Here is a 15,726-nt window from a genome sequence, read left to right on the forward strand (position 1 = left end):
AAGTTTGAAACAATCATAGTCAAGATAAACTGATCTGGATTTCAGTAATGTAACATTATCAGCCTTGTTAACCACCATTTTTGTGATCTGCAGACTTCCACAGTGGAGCTCCAAATGTTTCCAAGTAAAATAACACTTGGGGGTCCTTGATAGTTCTTTAACTCTCAAAATATTTTGGAAAGGGATTAGGATCCTGGTTTCCAGTTTCATGTATTTTATGTAACTATTTAACAATTCTAAAATAGGAAAAAAATGTTTTTAAGGAGTAATGGTTCAAGTGATCTAAGAGCTTCTTCAGCTGCAGTTCTGCTGCTGGAAAAACTAGCACAGGGAGTCAGAGGGAAAGTGAGCCCCAATTATTTCTCAGCAGCTTATGAGAAGAAAAAAAATACTACAGAACCAATCAGTGTAGAAGTCTAAGTCTGTGTGATAGACTAACCTTTTGTCATGGGGAAATACCCCAATAATTCAAGCATTGATCAGAAGGCCATAAGGGTGATCTTAAGTTCTCACAAGATTCTAGAATAATCCCCAAGTCTTACTTTTTTTCAGTTTATACCAATCTGATTTTTTTGAGAGTTTCATATAATGTTTCAAGAAGCAACATAAAAGTAGTCTTTTCCAATGATCTAAATATTAGACTGTGTAATTATTTCGGTGTGTTTAATAGATTTTTAAGCATACTTGTAGTTTTATTTTTAATGAGAAGTGAGTCTTAACAGCAGTGAGGTTATCTAAGATAATCAAGGAATTATTTGTTGCATAAGGCATAAACCTAGATGTCCAAGAGAATTGAGTCTAAAAGAGAAAATAAATATTCATGCTAAAATATTCCATCTCACTTAAAATACAAAACCTAGATTGGCTATTTTTAAAATGTTCCTTCTTTACTTTCTGTAAAAAAAAAAATTATTTATCTTCACTCTCTTGTTCTGAGACAGCTTCAAAGGAAAAGTCTGTGAGATCCTTGGAGCCAGAACCTGGTGATAAGGATGACATGGTATTACTGAATGAGATCCTCAACGCTTCCTCCCTGGATGAGGGGGAATTCAGCAAAGAGTGGACAGCTGTTTTTGGACAGGCTGCTGATCTCACCATGAACTCTTCTGCTAGAGATGGGGAGAACACTTCATCATCTGCAGTACCAGCACCATCAGGCTATTTGCCCTCACAGCTGCTAGACCAAAACATGAATGACTTGCAGTCATCCTTACATGGTGAGGGCTCATCCTGTTCTGTCAGTATGTTGGGGTTAGGGTTTAGAGTATGGTTTTCTGGAATGTAGAAGTGTGGTGAAAGTTTATATTATGCCATGGCTGCAGAAGCCCTGAAATTAAAGCAGAGTATGGCCTGGAGAAAAAACATGTGAGTAACTTAATTTGTTTTTCTAGCCCTTCTCATTCAGTGTTTGAGAATGAAGTACCCAAAACCTAAAGTCAAGATTACTGTCTTGAATGTTTTCATTGAGCTTCTTTAAATGTTCTGTGGACCTTTGAGATAATTTTTTTTCCTGAAACAGAAAATATGTTTGAGTGGGTTTTACTGATTTAATCATAACTGCTGTCTCTGTTAAGGGGCCAAGGAACCAAAAATAAGTTCTGTATTTTGTCTGGGGATACTATTTTTAAACATTGTAGTGAAAATCAGTTGCTTTCTTTTTTTTTTTTCCCCCCCTCCAAGCATCCTATACCATTACATGCAGGGATATGGGTCAGGTAGAATGAGTTGTCTCATCCTAGCAACCATATAGGTGGGTTTCTCTTGCAGTCTGGTTACTAATGCAGCTCTTTCTCTCCTCTTTCTTCTGTGCAGTTAAATCTCTTGGCTTTTCCAAGCTACTGCTGGGGGAAAAAAAAGGGGGGAACTAGGGCAGAACTTTCCTGCTGCTGCTTTGGCCTTGAGGAAGGAAGGGAGGAAGGGAGGAAAGCAGGCTGGTGATAAACAGCCAGCAGCACCTACCTTTGTCCTCCTCACAGTCTGGCTGGATTTTTCGTAGGGCTTTGCAAGCTTGAGGGGACTTTGCCTTTTTAGGCTCTGTCCCAAGTCGTTTAAATCCCATTTGGGGAAGAACAATACAGAAAAGAGTAGCAGACTGATTCTGTCCTGGAGACTATTTCTTGGAAACCATGCAACTGGAAGAGTCATACATGATGTAAAATGACCTGTGACATTTTGGCAGGAATAAGAAAATTTGATTTACTTTATAATTAATACAGTTACTACCAGCACCCCTAGAGCAAGGTATCTGGGTTCATTGGCTTCAGCACGTAGATGAAAAATGGGGGAATGACATTTGCAATGATGCACAGGTTTAGATGTATTTTTATAATGTACGTGATTTTTAAGCAAATTACTAAAAATAGCAACAGAAATATTATGAGATTGATTTTTTTTCCACAGCTTTATGTACTGTTAAATATATTTTACATTTCAGTGTAATTTAAATTTTTAAATGTAAATATATTTTTGAAGGAAAAATATTTTTTAGGTATAAACAGCAAGCGGGGTTGGGTACCCTTTCTAAGGTGGCTGTTAGCTCTCATTTGCATTGGCATTGGGTGCAGTGTTAGAGACTTCAGAATCAGAATTCAGGTATGTTGCATTCAAGGAACACTAGAAATGGAAAATCCATTCCAGTCAACATGGTGTCCCAAAATCTTTTTAAGTAAAAAAAATAATAAATCCATACTGAAAGGGAAAAATATGTGGATGTTTTCAAATGGGTTTCCAAGGTTTTGGTAGAAGATTGTGGTAAGTGATGTACTAGTATTCAAAAAGTCAGGGCTAATCAGCTGAGTGATTGTATCTGAAAATAATCTTTCTAAGTTTTTTGTTTCTTGTTTTTTAACAGAAGATTAAATTTGGTCCATTTTATGTCTTGTGAAAACTCAGCTTTAACCTTAAACTACATTTGATTTCACTTAACAGCTTTTCTTTCATAATCTGACCTTATCATTGAATATGAGAAGAGAGACTTTTTTTTTAAAAATACTAACTGGAGTATAAGCATATCTAGACATTCAAGTTGGAAATATTAGAATATATGAATTATATTTTTGCTGAGGACTTTTGGCATATCTCCTACACTTTTTTTTCCCCCTAACTGGTAGGACTGCTTAATAATTATTCAGTGTGAGGTGCTACACTGTAGCCTCAATGTTGCATACTTCCTGTGTGAATTTGGCCTTAAGACCATAAATATTTTTAAAACTCACATGCTTAACTTTAAGCACATTAACTTTTCTATTAACTTCAGTGGGATTACTTACTTATTTTATGTTAAGCATGCTCATAAATCTTTGGGGCTTTGTTTTCTCTCTGCCTCAGATCTTAATCTGTAAAACAGGCACAATGCTATGCAGGTTATAAACTGTTAGGGTCAGGAATTCCCAGCTCAGAGTTTTCTCTGGCTGTATTTATAGGCAGGATCCAGTACAATGGGACTCTGAATTGCTATGGGGCTACCAGGTGCTGGTTTAAAATACATACAAATGTGTGTGTGTGTGTATACATATCATAGAAGCAAAGCATGCTCCCAACGTATCTTTTAGATTCTCCTCCAGATACAGCTCTGTAGTTCAGTTGCCTTTCTACATTTTCAGAGGGAGCGTTGGCTTTCTCTTTTCATGATGTTTATGGGCCTCATTTACTTACTCATTTATACCATTAAGGGCTCCTCTTTATCTCCCTACATGTGCATATATTCTAGTTGGTAAGAAAATGCACAGCTCACCATTTCCATTTCTAAATTTAATTTTTGCAATGTTTGTGAAGATGCTTGCTGAACAGCAAGCTGTTTGGTTTCCTTTATTGCTGTCTTGGCAATAACCTTTTTGTCTGCTCATGTAACAAAGCCATCCTGTGAACAGGCAAACCAAAACAGGCGTAGGGCCAACAACTGCTTTCAAACTGATAGGCTGCGGTTTGGTTTTGAAAGGCAAAGTTGTTCTCTGTAGCTCACTAAAAACATAATTCATAATGAAAACATAATGAAAGTATTTAATAAAAATTCTGTGTCAGTCTTTCCCAGTACCTTCATAGATCAGTAATTTCATTATGAAAACATCCCATATTTTCTGGAATGTAGTTGGTTGGATTTTTTTGTTGCTATTGTTACGTTCTTTCTGTTTTTCTAAGTGGCTCTTGAGCTACCTGCATTTCATTAGACAGACAGCCAGGCCACAGCATCTCTCACAGATGTGCTGCCTCCCAGGCCTTAGTCCAGGGACTCAAAAGGATGACAAAGGAGTTCACTGGTCTGAAGTGTTTTGCTCTCTGACCTGCTGAGCACACCAGTGTAAAGGAACATCGATGATGTCTCAGGGAGCCAATTCCTGATCTCACTGAAGTCACTGGGACTTGCACAGAAAGTTTCTGGCAGAGCTCCCATTCATTTCTATCAGATTAGGATTTGGCTCTACTTGTTTAAGCAGCTGACTTTACCTGTTGTCATTCATTGCCTTATCAAACACTTTCTCACAATGCATCTCCAAGCACACAAAAGCATTGCAGTCTACTGTAGCTGTGTATAATGTCCTCTGCCATTCTCATTTGTGACACAAGCAGAGAAAATGCCTGGAAAAGTGTGTCATTCTGAAGAGGTAATACCATGCTTTCCATTATTTATCATTCAGATTTGCTTACTTGGAAGATTAAATTCTAAAACCTCACTTTCAGAGGGCACAGGCTGGCTCACGAGCCTTTACCACCTTCATCTAGAACAAATACATGTGAGCAGTCTGCATCCAGATTTTGAAGAACTTCTTGGTTAGTTTCCTTAGAGATACAGAGGATGTTTGTGGCTTTAAATTTCCTTCCTAATTCATGTATTTTACAGAAAAACTCTCCTTGCCTCTTTTTATGACACAGCTTGGGCCTTAGACATTTTATAGGCAAGGTAAGATCAGAAAGTGATGAGAATAATCTGCTGAGAGAGGAAGGGTTGATGTGACTGATGTGGTTGTTGCATTACCTGCCAGGATGCTGGGTGCCAGTATCTGACAGGGCTCCCAAAAGTGTGGAAAGTAAGGGGAGGAAGGACAAAAAGAGTAAAAAAGGATAGGAAAGCATGAACTTCTAGAAAAAAGAGACTGAATAAGGAAATGGTAACTGGGTGCATAGATGAGCATCCTGTTTGTGATACTGCCAAATTAGATGGATAATTGACCAGGCCAAACTTAAAGGAGATATTAATTAAATTAGAAATAGTATCTCCAGTCCTCTAAATGTAATAAAGGATATTAATTTAAATACCTTAAGTCAGGGACAGAAATTGTTTTGGTCTTTTCCTAATATGTTTCTGCAGTATACTACCCCTAGTTCACTTTACCAGCCTGTTATCTGGCCTCATTATTATCATTACTCTTTTGTGGATATAGAATATGCATGTAAAAATTGTTTCTTTTTTTCCTGCATAGTTGCTCTCTTCTTGCTGAGAAGATCCTTTCAAATAAAGAACAAAAAGAAATACTCATTAAAATATAGTTTTAAGTTAACTCGAAGTAATTAATCTTGAATTTAATTCTTCAGTGTTTTGCAATAAATTATCTTTTTTTCAGAATTACTTCAAAATTAACTAAAAAAATCTAAGGTCTCTAAATAAGGTTTTGTCTTGAACAGTGGATGACATGGAAGTCTTTGGAACTTCAGAAGTAAAGAAAGGTGGAAAAAAATGTTTGTTATGTGTGGTATTTCCACCCAAATGTAAGTGATTCTTCTCCCTACAGCTGTGTTTGACTTGATTACTGAACTGGCCTTTCTGTGAATGAGTATTAACGGTGATTCAATATGAGAAACAAAAATCCTTTTTAGCCAGGTTAAAGGTTTGAAAAGAGTATAGTTGCCTGAATCTGGAGATGATGAAAGTGATGTGTAGATACTCTCTTGTGAAGGATGTTGCTCCTCTGCAGTCTGACTGCTGACTTCGTGTGTACAAGGACAGATATGAATGGCCATAAACCTAATACTCTGCTCTGCTGTCTGATGCTGCCAGACTCTGGGGTTCTGGAGTTAATAAAGTCACTCCTCATGCTAATGCTGCTGTATTCCTGAATTTTAGGATGGGCAGCCAGCAGTGTGAGCCCACCGTCAATACCACAGCCAGCACAGAAACCACACAGCCTGAATGTGAATGATGACAAGACGCCTGTGAAAGGTGATATTAATGTATTTTTTTCAGTGACTTTGCTTTTCCTTTTTAGCTCTTGTATCTTGCATAGTGTCTCTTGTCTCCTCAGTTACTGTCATAACAAAACTTATTTTTGTTGTAACGACAGCTCAGTCTTGTGCTCCCTGATTACTTTGTTTCACCTTAATTAGGTGTATGATATGTGTGTGTATGTATATTTGTGGTAGGCTTAGTGCTAATAGCATGTCAAAAGAGTAATTTACTATATAACAAATGAGCTGAAGCTACAGTTTCTTTTACCTACTTTAATTTTGAGTAACACAGAATAGCATCTGCATGCACTTTGTCTGAGCTAAACAATGTTTTGTAGCTCTAGGGTTTAGCATTGAGTCTAAAATATAGGCTACTGATAAGGCAGAAGAGCCCTAATTGCAAATTTTGTTGATAAACATATATCAGCAATCATCTGTTTAAAACTTAATTCAGTTGTTGCGACTGAGCCAAGAGCGCAGTCCTGCCATCTACCAAGACAAAGCCTTGCTGATTTTTGACTACTGCTTTCTGGTAAGTGAACCAGGATTATGTTGAATTCCTTTTCCAGTTTGTAGCCAATTTTGTGCATTCACATTTGATCAGAAGCAAAGTCAGAGATGTTCAGTGCAGAAGAAAGGGATGACATGTATTCCTTCCCCTGACGTTTTTCAGCTCAGCAGAAAAAAAGAAAAGAGGGTTAAGGTGTTTTGGAAACTGTTTTGGAAATCAGTGTGATTACACAGCCACAGGACTGGCACCAGCAGAAGGAACAGCCTTCAGCTATTTGGAAGTCTGTGGTTCTCGAAGTGGCAAATACCAAGAGGAGTGTCATGCCAGGCAGAGCCTATTTTGCCTGTAAATTCTTTGTGTCACAAAGAAAGCTGTCATGTGCCATTATGTCTGAGTGAAGAGCACATCTTATTCCACTATCAGTGTAATATGGCATGGGGTCGCAAAAACAAAGCTAGTGGAGATGTACCTTCTTCATAGCAGCCAAAATTGTTACTGCTTTAACCTGAACATCTGCCCAGTTGGAATAAGAACAGGCAGGAGACTTCTGTGAAATACATATGTCAATGTGGACACAGAGGTGAAATAGTCCACCTGCTGTTGGTATATTCCCTATTCATATTTTTTCTATATCCATCAAAACAATAGTAGAAGCTGTACTGGGGACTGGCTATCAAACATAACCTCTCTCTCTCTCTCTCTCTCTCCAGCCAATGCATTCCCATTAAAACTTCATTCCAGATGAGTAATGACCTTGTTGGTTGTATACAGGGGAGACAGAACAGTCATATGAATTGGATTTAGGCAAAGGAATTTAGTCCTGTAAGAGAGGGTGAAAGTAAAATTTTCCTTCACTTTCCTTTTGCTTGTTTGCAGGCATGTAGGGGCACACTCAAAATACCTTCTATGAAACAAAGCTAGACAGTGTGAGATTGTTTCTAGTTAAGGTGTTCCTGTACTTGTCATGGCAGGAGCCATATAAAATACATAGCAGACATGTAAAACCCTCATTCTTACTGAAGTTCTATATTCTGATAGTGTTTTAAAATGCTCATTTTAAAATCACACATTCCGATTTTCTTGTCAGAAGTGCCCTTGGTAATAAATTAAACAATAGCATGGCATTTGTTTGACCTCAGTTAAACATTCAGTCAGTTTTGTTTTAAAATAGCTGACAAGTCTGTGCATTTCTTTTTTCTTTTTTTTTTTCCAGAATCTACAAAGAATCCTAAAGACTTGACTGCTTGGTTCAGTCTCTTTGCTGACCTTGACCCATTATCCAATCCCGATGCTGTTGGGAGAACTGATAAAGAACATGAATTGCTTAATGCATGAGTCAGCTGCCTCTGGTAACTCACATTCTTCCCTTCATCAACACTCTTTTGGAGTTTAAAAATACTAAATGAAAATTAGTATGCTGTTGTGAAACTATAAAGTATGTGCCATGATAATAAAACTAAAGGGAATGAATCCCCTTTTCTATAGGTACAGTTATTTGCTCTTGTTTTGTATAAAGAGTTCGCATTTATTTTCTACGTGGACTTAGAAAAATGAGGTTAAGAACTAGGGCAGATTTCTTGCCAAATTAGATTATCTGCTGAAACACTGTCTTTGCCTGGGGTGATGTGGAGGTAACACCAGAGTGAAATACAAATTGCAAACCTATTTTTTTATAATGTTTCTTGAGTAAATTAAAAAAAAAATCATGTAACTGAAGAGGCTGCATGAGTCAAACATCTATCACGTATATAATATATCTACTACTGCTATGTTAAAATGTCAACTAATTTGTTTTGTTAGTACTCACAGTTGAAAAACCTGTGCTGGAGCTAATTATCGAAGACGTAAATTTGGGTGTGTGCAGCCATCGAAATTGTGCCCTTCCCAATCTAACTTATGTGACAAACTGCACTACATAAAGAGAAGTCATGCCCAGGAGGCTTCTTTTCTGAGTTTTTTCTCCATTGCACCAACAGAATTTGCACTTGTTTGCAAAAGTTTCTTGGAACTGATGCTTTACCATGCCTTCAATCCATTTCTGTTTCTGTTCTGAGAATTTCTCATCCAGTTTATTTCTGAAGCATGTGTTATTTTGAGCTTGTTGTGACATTAACTCTTTAATAAAATGATTTTGACAAAAACCACAACTTTATTCCCACTGGAATGCTGTTGTGCTGTTGAATTGATACATAAGCATCTGAAGATAAACATGACCAGTTTTTAGACAGTACCAAACCCTTTGTGTCTGAATAGTAATCCAGTAGGACAGTGAGAAAATTTGAACTCAATGTGGTGTCCCTTTGCTTCCCTGCAACAGAAGGGGAAGAGGCTCATAGATTCATAAAGGTTGGCAACGGCCTCCAAGACCATTGAGTCCAACCTTGCAACAAACAGTTTCCCTGCCAACTAAACAACAGCACTCAGTGCCACGTCTGGTTGTCTTTTGAAAACTTTCAGGCATGGTGACTCCACCACCTTCCTAGGCAGCCCATTCCAATGCCTGATTACCCCTTCAGTGAAGAAATTCTTCCATATGTCCAACCTGGACAACCCCTGGTGCACCCTGAGGCTGTGTCAGTAGCCAGTTAAGAGCACAAGCTCTGTGTACTGTACAGGACCTGCTTTACAATTTATTACAGAATCACAGAATAGCGAGGTTGGAAGAGACCTCCAAGTTCATCGAGTCTAACCCATACCCTAACACCTCAACTAGACTATGGCAGCAAGTGCCATGTCCAGTCTTTTTTTAAACACATCCAGAGATGGTGATTCAACCACCTCCCTGGGCAGACCATTCCAGTACTTTATTATTCTTTCACTGAAAAACTTTTTCCTAATATCCAACCTATACCTTCCTTGACGCAGCTTGAGACAGTGTGCTCTTGTTCAGTCAGTTGCTGCCTGGTGGAAGAGCCCAACCTCCTCCTGTCTACGACCTCCTTTGAGGGAGTTGCAGAGAGTGATAAGGTCACCTCTAAGTCTCCTTTTCTCCAGGCTAAACAACCCCAGCTCCCTCAGGTGTTCTTCATAGGGCTTGTGTTCCAAGCCCCTCACCAGCCTTGTTGCCCTCCTCTGGACACGCTCAAGCATCTCAATGTCCTTCCTAAACTGAGGGGCCCAGAACTGGACACAGTACTCAAGATGTGGCCTCACCAGTGCCAAGTAGAGGCATTTATATTATTTATTTATATTCAGCCATTTTTAATTTGCTTGGTTTTCCTTTTAGTTGGTAAAGTGTTTCACAACCAGTTATCTGTCCACTCAGTGAATCCCTGCCTCATGGTCTATTAGGTAACTCAGTACCTGAAAACAACTATATAAATGTACAAGTTCACTGAATTGGCCAACTTCTTGAATGCAGCAGAACATGGTTGGATGGCTGCACTGAGCAGCAGTAATGTGCATTTGGTGCCTCCTATCTAAAAAGCCATGTGCTATCAGTGGATGCGAGGTTAGACTGACGAGAGTTCATCAGGCTTAATCCTCAGCAAGTTTTAAACACCCCTGTTAAAAACTGTCATGTTCATTATCTCATCCCATAACCTGGAAGTGTCAAAGTACTTCAGTTGTTGCCAGAGAAGTTCTTCAGATACTTAGCAGTGGATTTTCGTGTGTAGTGGAGAAAGATGGCCTGATCTTCTCTTTGCACAGTACCCACCCCAGCCGGGGCCCTGAGGCACGTAAGACATGGAATCTGATGTCGGTGCCTTACTCTTTCTAAAGATAAAACTTGGTTCTTTCCACACTATTTGCTACTCTTTGGTAGTGGCAGCTCCTTGCTCAGTGAGCTGCCTTGTTCTGCACTCTGTAACTTTCTTGAGCATTAAGAGGGGACTGAACTCACAACTTTGGGCTGCAGTTCTGGCAGTAAATAAGACATCTACTAAGGGGATTAACTGGGAAGTATCTAAGGTTTACACTGGGGTGCACTTACATGTAGGAGTGCTATTTTGTACTCATAACAGAGACTGTTTGCCCCAAATCCTCTTCATCCCAAGCTGTAATTATCTGCAATGCCAAAAATGTTAGTGTTAGGCGCTCAAGGGAGAGCCAGGCTGCTCTTTAGCCCAGCTGGGTTACCACAAAATCATTAAACAGATTCTTGCAACTTTAAGCAAGTCTGTGGTTGCTAAACTTGCTGTGGATTACATTTGTCTGGATAGTTTCTAAAACACTTGTGGACCATCTACTCCAGCATTTTTTAGTAGCTGAAGCAGTTAGGTGAAAAGCAGAGAGGAGGCTGTATTGACTTCAAAACAGACAATTAACTGTTCCATAAGGCTCAAAAAATGTTTGGTTTTTAGGTCACAGATTATAGACTTCCAGGATTAAAAAAAAAGCCAAAACAAGGCACAAAAAACTAAACTCCTGTCTTGACTGGGACAATTAAGAGCATTACAGAGGTTCAACTAAAGATGTTCTGAATCCTCATCCTGGTTTTAGGTAGAAAAGCATCAGAATGATCATCCCTTTTACACAAGGCAAACCACAGCTGCAGGGTTTTTTCTCTTCCCTCCTCATAGTAGTTCATATTAAGCATTGATTTCTTGTAATATGTAATTTTTGAAATTAACTTAAGCTTTGAATCATTTGCAATGCAATTTTTTTCACACTTTCAAATGAAAAAAAAAACAAAGAAGAAGCCAGAGGTATTTAAAATATAATTGATTTTGCTTAAAGAAAAGCAGTTGAAATCCCTGTGTACAATGCAGTATTTGCATATTTATTGAATTTGAAAATTAATACAGATTTATTGAATTTGAAAACTAGAGCAGGAAAGCTACCATCCTGCAAATAGACATTGTTAAGGCAAAAAATCTTAAGTACAGAGTTACAAACAATACCTCCCTACTACTAAGGAAGTGTCTGGCACATGCTCCTCGGCAGCCTGGGCCGTGGAGTCCCTCCCAGGCCAGCGCCACTGAGAGGATTGTCTGTGCTTTCAGTGTCAGCAGTGCTTGGGACAATGGGGCAGTTCATCATCCTGGGAAAATTACAGATTGATTTTTCTACACACAACGTTCATCTTGATTTAACATGCTTCATTCCAGTTGCATATTCTGGTTGAGTAGTGGATTGTTTTAAAATAAAAACAGCTGCAGAACCCCTATGGCAGATGAAAACAGTGGCAATTGATTAACTGTCTTTATTGTGAAGTTTATTAAATTTGATGTAATTGATTCTGGTGATTCAAGGTTTATACAAATCTCAGAGCAGCTGCTTCAGAGGGATTGGACTGTGAGCCTTGGCAATTGAACAGCTCATAGAGAAAACTAGCAAATAACTTTATAAAGTAACTTTTCTGGCCTTCTTAAATGACCATGATTTATTCCAACAGAGTAGAATAGGACTCACCTTGTTCCCTTCTGCTGTTTCCCTCTCCAGCATTGCATGAGCATGACACTGATGTACTTTGAAGCAGAACCAATTGGCCACAAGCAGCCACCTGCCTTCTCCCAACATCCTTTTAAATTCCCTGCAAACATTAGGGGCTGCACATGCTAGGAAAAAATGGGACCACCTGAGCAACAAGGTGACCAGCAAGCAGCTTTGCTGCAAGTGGGAATACAAGAAATGTCATGGCCTACAAGCCCTGACAGGATCTAAGCCTGCAAAGGCTAAGCAGGGTATGAGACTGATGGGAGGACACAGCACCCAGGTACTGCCATCATGCCTTTTCCTGGGGCCTCCATCAGCTGCTATGTGCCACCTTCCATCACATCCCACTGTGAGTGCCAGGGGATACTGAATGAGCACCGCCAGCGAATGAATGGTGGGTGTAGTCCAGTTTTGCTGTTCAGAGTATGTGGGGTGGAATAGCCCCAGAGCAGAGGAAGGGCACTCCTGTCTTCTCTCAGTGCTCAAGATGCTTGGATCTCATCATGCTAAGATGATCAGATTTCAGAGCAGCAGCAAGAATTAACATGGTAAAGGTGCCACTGCTGGTATTGGGTCTCTCCTCACTTCTTCAAGCTCCCTTCAAAGCAGTTATTGCAAATTCCCCTCTGGTTAGCCTACTTTTACGACTTCTGCTCCTTGTAAATGTCTTATTTTTAAACAAGCCACCATATGGGGGAGGCAGGAAGCAGAGCAAGCAGCAGGCTTGCCAACAGCCAAGCAGCAGAGGTGTTGCCTCAGCTGAGGAGCAGAAATGCTGAGATGGTCTAGCACCTCATTGGCCAACCAAGCACAACGGAGCTGCTGGAGCTGCCATCCTTCCTCTGCGTGTGCTCAGCCCAGCACAGTGCACACACACAGAGTGCACACACACAGAGCCTCTCCTGTGACAGTAAACAAGGGCACCGTGGCCAAACAGGCCCTGCAGGTCCAGCAAGTCTGGCCTTGGGTAACCATCCAGCCTCCAGCGCCGAGGTGGTCTGGCCTTGCAGTCAATCAGACCATTACCTGGCTATTCATTAACAGTGCTCTCCCAAGCATAAAATTGGCTTTCCCCTCACTGACTAATTACAAACCAGTATAGCCCTCTCCTTAAGTCAGACAAGGTACTTTCCAGCACAGGAGCTCTTCCTGCTGGAGTGGGTCCAGAGGAGGGCCAGTAAACCAGTCAAGAGGGCTGGAGCACCTCTCCTATGAAGAAAGGCTGGGAGAGCTGGGCTTGTTCAGCCTGTGGTCCAGAAGTCTCTGGGGGGAGACTTTACTGGGGGGCTTTCTTTTCAATATATACCATTTGTAAGAAAGACTGAGAGAGACTTTATCGAGGCCTAAGGACAAGAGGCAGGTTTTTAGCAGAAAGAGTGTAAGATTGCACGTAAGAAAGAAATTTTTTGTAGTGAGACATTGGAACTGTTTGGCCAGGGAAGTGAGAGATGCCCCATCCCTGGAAATGTTCAATGGGACTACAAAGAACCTGATCTCAAAAAAAAAATGTCCATGGCAGAGGGGTTGGACTAGAAGACCTTTAGAGGTCCCTGCCAACCCAAACCATTCTGCGAGTCCGTGACCAAGTGAGGAGGCCGCTGTTTGCCAGGCAGCAGTGTTCAGCTCCCAGCAGCTGCATCAGCTTTTAACTCTGTTCTACCATAGCCAAAGCTTGCTGTGCCCAGCCTTGTAATTAATCCATAGTGGGTTTGAAGTTTTGGCTGCTTGCAAAAAATTACAAAATTTAAATTGAGAGAAGCATGCTGTAGCTTGGAGGTGGAAGCCTGGCTGACACTACCTGCCAGCTATTTACACTGGTTGCTGTTAGAATCTTAATGGGATAAGGAATACTCAAAAATGAGGGAAAAACGTAGATAATCAATTTTAGAAGAGAGCAGACCTACCTAAGCTGTTAAGGAAGTTACAGCCAGTCTTCTCTTTAAACAAAAGTCTTTCCTCTATCCCAGAAACTTACTCTGCAGAGTGTTTCTTTTATTTTGGACTTCCACAGCTATTATGGCAGTAGGAAAGGCCCCAGGACAGGTGCTGGAAGCCATACGCTTGCTTCATCAACAGGCTGGAATGAGGTGAAAAACAACTTTAAAAGTGCTACACAACTAAATCATCCAACCTTCTCTCCATCTAGATGGATGGATAACAGGTGCCTGCAGGAAACAAATATGCTGAATGTAACAGGAGCAGGATGCGACAAGGAAAAAATCCAAACTCCTATTATTCCAGGTACAATCCTCAGAATAAACCCTTGACACATAAAACACAGGAATTGAAATCACGGGCCACTTTGCTGTTAGAGCTGCTGCTTTCTCTGGACTGGTTTGGCAGTCTGTGTGGTCCTCCCATGATCATCTCTACCTTGAACTTGAGTACCAGAGCTTCAGAACAGAACACCAAAGCCTGACACCAGAGAGCTGCAGGTTGTCAGAAAGATTTTTAGAAGACAACACAAAGAATGAGACAAGCCCTGTGGGGGACTTTTCTGATCTGTGGTTCAGCTGGGTCTTGGGCTGATCCAGCCCTTCCTGCAAAGTTTTCCCTGGTTTTGGAGACAACAGCCATGGTTGCAAGGGCCAGACGCACTGGAGCGATTCAAGTCTCTTCCCCCAAAAGGCCAGTCTGTGCTCTGAAGTCACAGCAGCCTGCCCACAGCCCAGGGTTGTGAGCATCCCAAACCCATCTAAACATGGGCCACCACTGTCATAGCAGGTCATTTCCAGCTGGAAAAGAGCAGGCAGTGGTACTGATCTGGCTGAAAACTTTCCACCCTCCCCCGCAAAAGATAAAAAAATAACATGTTTGAGGCAGCAGAGGCCACAGATGGGCGTGAGGCTGCGCAGTGGCGAGACGCCAGCAGCACTACGACAGCCCTCAGGCAAGACCTGTGGTCACCTCTGCTTGTCACCAAACCACAGCCAAGCTCGCATGCAAGATACTCACAGCCACGGCTGCTCTTCATGTAGGGAAATGATTACAAGAAGCCTTACCTGAACAAAGCCTTCCTTTTGTTAATTCTTAACCTTCCCTCCCCCTGCAGCACTGAGCACTTTGCAACTTTTGCTTTCATTTTTAAAGGAAGTGACCCAGGTCTCCTTGGAGGCAGGAGACCTCTAGGCTTCACCGGCCTTTGCAACCTTCATAAGTTACTACTGATGTGCTTCAAAGCTTGGCTAGACCTCAGAGTGTGCAGGTCCATCTCACTGCTTGCAGTTTAAGCCATGGGAATGTTGCCAAAACAAAACATAAAAGGAAATTAGATTAAAAAGCAAACAGAGGCATTCAGGAAGAAAGGCTGCACTGACACTGCTTTACAGACCCTCCTCTTGCCCCCATCCATTTGATCAGCCCATCCTGTTAGCAAATATTAAATGCAATTGAAAAAACACTAAAAATACATAATGGTCATTTTCCTACTTGAGATTTGGAGGAGCAGATTGAACTGTCTGTCCTGGGGTGGTTTTTAATGAACAGTGCAGCTTGTCTGTAAGTGGTTTGGCTTTCATCTCTGTTCCCCATAAACACGTGAAGTATTTAATGCAGGGCTTAATTGAGGTTGTGGTACATAATATTGTTTTCTTTAACGGCTGTTATCCAAGTGAAAAAAGGAAAGTGTTTTAAAATACAAGAAGATGCTTTTATAAGTCCTGTTGTGTAGCATCACC

At 40.6% G+C, this 15,726-nt stretch overlaps 1 protein-coding gene across 4 annotated transcripts in view; it reads left to right on the plus strand.

The window, feature by feature from the left end:
• Positions 1-8,817, plus strand: part of ICA1 (islet cell autoantigen 1) — a 68,802-nt gene extending 59,985 nt beyond the window's left edge. For all 4 annotated transcript variants that reach the window (XM_042043374.1, XM_042043375.1, XM_042043376.1 and 1 more), the window contains 3 exons: positions 942-1,217; positions 6,059-6,154; positions 7,884-8,817. In XM_042043374.1, coding sequence (XP_041899308.1) covers positions 942-1,217; positions 6,059-6,154; positions 7,884-8,005 — 494 coding nt within the window. In that variant the 3' untranslated portion in view covers positions 8,006-8,817. The remainder of the gene's footprint in view (positions 1-941; positions 1,218-6,058; positions 6,155-7,883) is intronic.
• Positions 8,818-15,726: the final 6,909 nt, after the last annotated feature.

This window comes from Corvus kubaryi, unplaced genomic scaffold (genome assembly GCF_017639235.1).
Source record: "Corvus kubaryi isolate FWS band 111438036 unplaced genomic scaffold, C.kubaryi_AGA036_p1.0 37398, whole genome shotgun sequence".
Classification (NCBI taxonomy): Eukaryota; Metazoa; Chordata; class Aves; order Passeriformes; family Corvidae; genus Corvus; species Corvus kubaryi.